At 39.4% G+C, this 6,224-nt stretch overlaps 1 protein-coding gene across 1 annotated transcript; it reads left to right on the top strand.

The window, feature by feature from the left end:
* The first annotated feature begins 3,436 nt into the window (after positions 1–3,436).
* LOC133210123 (proprotein convertase subtilisin/kexin type 5-like) lies at positions 3,437–5,630 on the top strand. The gene is made up of 2 exons (XM_061349240.1): positions 3,437–3,695; positions 4,285–5,630. The coding sequence occupies exons 1-2, from the start codon at positions 3,437–3,439 to the stop codon at positions 4,686–4,688; spliced, it is 663 nt and encodes a 220-aa protein (XP_061205224.1). The 3' UTR covers positions 4,689–5,630.
* The last annotated feature ends 594 nt before the right edge of the window (positions 5,631–6,224 follow it).

The following is a 6,224-nucleotide window of genomic DNA, read 5'->3' as shown; positions in this document are numbered from 1 at the left end:
TGTAACAAAGACAGCCAAACACGTTAGCCTTTCTTTAGGGACTCCCATATTCTGGGCAACTGTACCATATGCAAATCTTTCTGGAAAAAAAATTCTGAAGACCAAGCAAACTCAATTATACATGTTTTTACCTCATGGATGTGCAAGACCAGCTAACCAGCTTTTGGTGTTTCTGACCATGGCCATAGTCCACATTTTCCCAAAAGTGCTTTTCTCAGCTGTGGGTCATACAGCTAATTTAGACAGGCACAGGCAATTTCTGCAGCATTGTTTAAAAATCTCCTTAGCATAGACATTGATAATGCAAACAGTTGGGAAACAAATGCATAGTTTTATAGAGAAGCATCAAGGCACACCATTCTATTGGCAGAGCTGTGCAGCAATCTTTCTTTTTTTATTTAGCTTTCAGTCTTCAATTGCTTTAGATGAACCAACTGCTTCTAAATCCCCCAAAGTGGTATGTATGCAGGAACAAAGCAGTCTAAGGTACTTGCTTTATTCTAGTTTTTTAAGAAGTGTTGACAGAAATAGACAGGCAGTTACCTGAAGCCTCTGGTGAAACCAGCTTTGAATGACAAGGGATTCATGCTCAACATCACCACCATGGCATCTTTCACACTGAACAGAACTCACACATACAATTTGTCTAAAAGCTCTGACTTCAAACTTACGAAATGCAGTTACCCGATGTGGAATATACTGAAGGGCATTATATGGGTAGGTGTTGCATTTACTATACAAATACTTGGTATAAAGACCATTTTCAAACAAGCATTTCTTAAACATATTATTTCATTAGAGAACACATATATTTACACTTGTGTTCTTTGCCAGATACTTGCAAGATAAATCTACACAATAAGAGTAGCATTTAAAATTACCGATTGTGATTTAGCCATTATTGCCAGTGGCTTGCATATATATTGCAATCCAAGAGAACTAGGGAACTCAGAGAAAAAGTTACAGTGCACATAACAGAATTTTTGCAGTGCTGAGAGGACAGAACTTCTATCACAAACAGCATCTTTTTTAACCTGCAGCAACAAGCATTTTAAAACAAATGTGATATGACCTTGAATGCTTCTTGCACAGAAAACAGAAGTAGCACGAGGAACTACACAGCAACATGTGGTGCAGCTTTGAATGTGGAAAATCCTGTTGTGAATCAGAAGGGGGTTGTGTTCAGACACAGACTTCCTTAGTATTTTCACATGGATGAAAATCATGCTTTTCATGACTAATCATGAAATCTTTCTCTGTGGTTGAAATAATGAAATGTTTTTAGGTCTGAGCATTCCACAAACATCAGAACAGAACATTTTTCACAAAGTTAGGGTTGGGGTTTTCTTCATTGTTTTGAAGGACTGATGCAATGATTCTGAAACACCAGATACATTTCCACTTTACAAGATTAAGCCTGATTTATTCCTTAAAGTTAGTAAATTTTTTCCCTGAAAAAGAGAATCTGACATCACAGACCAGGGAACACAAAGGGGCAATATGCTCTGATGATTGTACCCTAGGTAATTTAACACAGAGCATAATTGTATGTGTTGGTGGGCACTATAACATGATTTCTGTTTATGCAGATTAGGCATAATAATTGGGAAAATATTTTAAATTTGTCTGTCAATTCATTTTTTACTGTGAACTTCACCTATGTAAAAATGACATTGTTCTACTCAAGACACCTTCCCCTTCCCTCTAATTGGCATCTGATCTAACTTCAGTGCTCAAAAGATGCGTTTTCTCTTCTCTATTGCAGGTCACACTGTACAATCATTTCTACATAAATTGTGATTCCAGAATCTTTATTCCTAACGCTGACAGAAAGAGCTTAGACAGCCTTTTAGATTTTGTGATGAGTTTTGCAAGGTTGTTAGCAAGTTACAAGAGACATTTTACTTGTGATCTGAGCAGATTTCATATGGAACTCATGAAAGACCATAAACCACCCACAGTTTAAAGACACCTTCAGACAGAATATTCAAATTATTTTAAGGTCCTTCTGCCAGGAAATTCTTAAGCTTCCTGAAAGGACACTTGAGTTTTTATCTTTAATGTCCATGCAGAACCTTTGTCAGGACTTTAAATAACAGTATTTTTTGCCAAATGAATATAAAGAAGGCTGAAACCTGCAGTGCACTTATCCTTCTCTTACTTGAAATGACACTTGTTATGTTAGGAGGCTACAGAATGCTCATAGCATCCATGTAAATATTTCTGGTAGCAGCCGTCCAGAGAAAAAGACAAGCTTTGTCTGTAAGACATCACATTGCATTCCAGATTGACAGTTCTGCTGGCAGAAACCTCTAGTTGAGGGAGAGACTAAAGTTAACAGAGCTGGATATGTAGTAGAGTAGAACCACAATTAGGTTTGGGTCTGTGCCACAAGTCTGGGCATTCTAGCTTCCAGATTTCCACACCAACTACCTTCCAAAGATGTTTATTCAAGAATATAGCAGCAGCAAGGCAAGCCAGCTGGCTTGAGATGCTGCATACCCAGGAGTCTCTGGCCTGGAATATCCCCTTAGCAGTACTGCTTCATAACTGAGACCTTGGGAAAACAGCCTACAAGATGGGGACCACAGAGGTGCACACTTCTTTGCAAGAGCTTTGACTCTGAGAAACCGGACCTCCTCATGGACCCACTATGACCCTCCCATCTTGCCCAGATCGTTTGTTTAAGGACAAGCAGCCTCACAGGTCTCACAGCAAGTTTGATGAAAGGTTACTGGAGTTTCGAGATCCTCACAGTGGATATGGAGTCCTGGTCCCATGTCAGAAAAAGAGCAATTTTTTCCCCAATAGACCAGGAACTGCAAACACTGAAATACCAGAGCTCAGAGTATTCTGCAAGGTAGAGATGACAATGCTGATCTCTGGTGGTCTCTGTACACATAAGCTTTTAGGAGCCTATCTGGAATTTGAGTATTTGCATCTAGGCTGTTTCTGTAAAACAGAACCAAGATGATCTAATAAAAATCTGGTTTGCTGGAAAATTTCCATCCAGCTGTATCATCCAGCTGTATTTTTGCTCCTTCCCAAAGAATTTCCTTAGAAAGGAAATTCATTCTCTCAGCTGCCCCCCCCTTTTTTTTCTCCTTAGAATAATTCAAGTTACTTCTCTCATGCCAGTTATTTTTAATGATACTATTGAGTACACTTCTTGAAGTCCACTTTACCACTATTACTGTTAAAGAACTACAGATCTGCTAGTATAGGACTAGCAAAACCAAAATACTTCCTGGCCAAAGAGCTTGCAGTGTGAATTAATTTTACCTTGCTGTCTAGCTAGGTGAGCTCTCTAAGCTCCTACAAAATTGCCGTCCCCTCTCCCTACAAGGAGACCACTGAAAAACCAGGAAATATGAACAAAATTTTAGTTTTCTTACTCCTCCCTGTGTTTTGTCATTGACACCCATGGTACCCAGAGATGACCACACAAACAGTGAAGGTCCAAAACATTCAAAATGAACGGTGCATTCTTTGTGTTCTGTGTCTGAAGGAGGACGAGACCAAGTGTGAGAGATGTGACAGCTCGTGCACGGAGTGCAAGGGACCTGGGCCTCTCAACTGCACGGTCTGTCCAGCCAGCATGCAGCTCTACCTGGCAGAAAGCCGCTGCCTGCCCTGCTGCCATGACTCTGACCTGGCAGGAACCCCAGAGTGCTGTGACTGCAACGAAACGCAAGGTAGGACCATGCTGAACAGCAGTAACAGTGCTAAAGGGTTTTATGATCAACTAGGCTGGCATTTGAAAATCAAAAGGGAAGAGAGCAAAAATGCGCTGCTGAGATGCAGGCACACAGTGTGTTTCTACCGGAATACAAAGGCCTTTACACAAATAACAGCAACTGCAATTGGTGCAGCAGACAGCATCTTTTTTCATCCACAGCTTTTGTGTTAAATAGCCAGGCATTTCATAAACCAGGTGACTAGGAAGTGCTTGCTTCAACCAACAGCCATCTGAAATAAGGAACTTCACACTCATCATGTCAAAATGTTATTTGTGTGCCTGTTTTCTGGTTCTTCTTGAATATTTCCCATCTAACACAGAAGCACTGTTATCCGAGAGACCTTGTTTATGTCCTTGTACCATCACAGCTACAGAACATAGCTGTCTACTGAAAGAGTGAGGTATTTAGTTGAATGTGTTTAAAAATGTAAGCAGGCCTAAACATTGTTCTGGGTGTTTTTAAAGACAGATATCCCCCTTTCCTGCCTCTGCAATACACACTCACAAGGCTTATTTAATCTGTTTTTCTTTTACTGCTGTTGTAGATGACTGTGTATTACGGACCACTCTACCACCTGAGAGCAAAAGCAAAACTGTTTTCTTTGTTATTACCTGTATTTTGCTTCTCCTTGTCATTGGAGCCACTGTATTCATCTGGAGAAAATCACAAGCCAAAAATCAGGCTGTCAATAAAGGCAGGTATGAGAAGCTGACAAATCACTCCAAAACCTTTCCTTCCAACTTGGGCAACTACCATGAGAGTACCAGTTACCAGGAAGATCAGGTCATTGAGTACAGAGATCGAGATAATGAAGATGATGATGATGAAGATGACATTGTATACATGGGCCAGGATGGCACAGTCTATCGCAAATTTAAATATGGACTTTTGGAGGATGACGAGGAAGATGAGCTTGAATATGATGATGAAAGTTATTCATTTAGATAACTCTTTACTAATTTTTTAATTCCCTTCTGCATTGCTTTTCCTACTAAATTATGGCATTTAGTGGAGTATGTTTAGTTACTTCTTAGCACGCTGAGCTCAAGATTTTAGCTGACAATTATTGTGAGAGCAGAAAGGTTTCTAGAAGCATTTTTTCCTAAAGCTTTACATAAATCCTTGCTAGGCTTTTAAGTAGCACTCCAGATGTAGACTGGTTAAGAGATTATGTTTCTGTGCATTTGGACTAAATAGACAGTAAGTCATTTCCCAGTATGTATTTCTGTGCATTATAACTAATACAAATTCTGCTTTAAACCATGCACTCACACTTACTGAGAACCTTGCCAATCATCTACTAGAAATGTGAAGATATAAACAAGATGAGTGCATTTATCTAACTGATGAATACCACTGGGATAGGGCAACAGTAGTTCACTACTTTGTGATTAGAGCTACTCAGCAATCCATAACAGAATAGGCAAGTTTGCTGACTTTACCCAGATTTCCTTTGTTAGCATCATCTGGTACATACGTATTCCTCAAAGCCCACACATTTCTCTTTATAATCTCATAGCATACTTCCCAGTGGAATTGTGCCTCTATGACATCTATGACTTCTGGGTTTACTGCAACAGGAAATACAATCTATGAACATGTTCACAAAAAAAGTCCTGATTTCCTCTTTTCAACTACTTTCTAGGTGATTTAAACACTGAACATTTATTAAAGCAGCTTTTCCGTTTCTGATGTAAATGGCTCACGATGTTCAGACAGTGGCAAAGGGGATAGTTAGCACATATTTGGTAACGTAACTTAAAGGAACACAGCAATGTGATTTTTTATTATTATTACAGAAATATAATTTATCATGCTAAAGAAAGGGACGCTCTTTATGACTGTGTTGTGAAAGAATAAATTCTTTGCTCAAAACTGCCTTGAAAATGCTGCTGTTTCTCAAGTTTAATTTCCTTTCAGAGTTCTTGTGAATTTCCAGTGAGAAGTTGAGCGATTACCTTTGTCCCTGCCCATTGTCTAAATTTGTGTAAGTCAGACTGGGACAAATTTGCATTTCTCAGGATGAATCAAAACAAACAAAATTCTTCTCAAACTCTAATTTTTCAGGGTGTTTTTTAATAGGTTCTTCGTTGTGGTTTGGGCACACCATTTCAACCATGTTTTCAGTTATCATCAGCTGCATTTTCTTTCACTTCTGATTCTTCCTGCTCTGCGGTCTGACACTTTCCTTCTGGCTTTCAGAGCTTGTCACATGCAGCCAAGGATCCTGGATGTCCAAAGCAAAAGGGGACTTCCTTTTGTGCTAAAATCTGCACAGGCAGAGCTGAGGCACCATTCGTTAAGAGAGAAGCGGTACTGGTAAATTCCCTCCACCCAGATATACAGTGCTTCCTGTGAGGGATTCAAATGACTGCTCAAATGATAAGCCTGTTCTTAAAAGGTGCAAACATGCATATAGTAGCATGAATGATTTTATGCTGTATGGGAAGGGTGACAATATGCATGTCTTACAAAATGGCAAAT

Source organism: Neopsephotus bourkii, unplaced genomic scaffold, assembly GCF_033783945.1.
Source record: "Neopsephotus bourkii isolate Nb327-2 ecotype Australia unplaced genomic scaffold, CSIRO-AGI_Nbou_v1 NB_388, whole genome shotgun sequence".
NCBI lineage: Eukaryota > Metazoa > Chordata > Aves > Psittaciformes > Psittacidae > Neopsephotus > Neopsephotus bourkii.
Note: the sequence above shows the minus strand (reverse complement) of the source record. Positions and strands in the feature narration are given on the sequence as shown.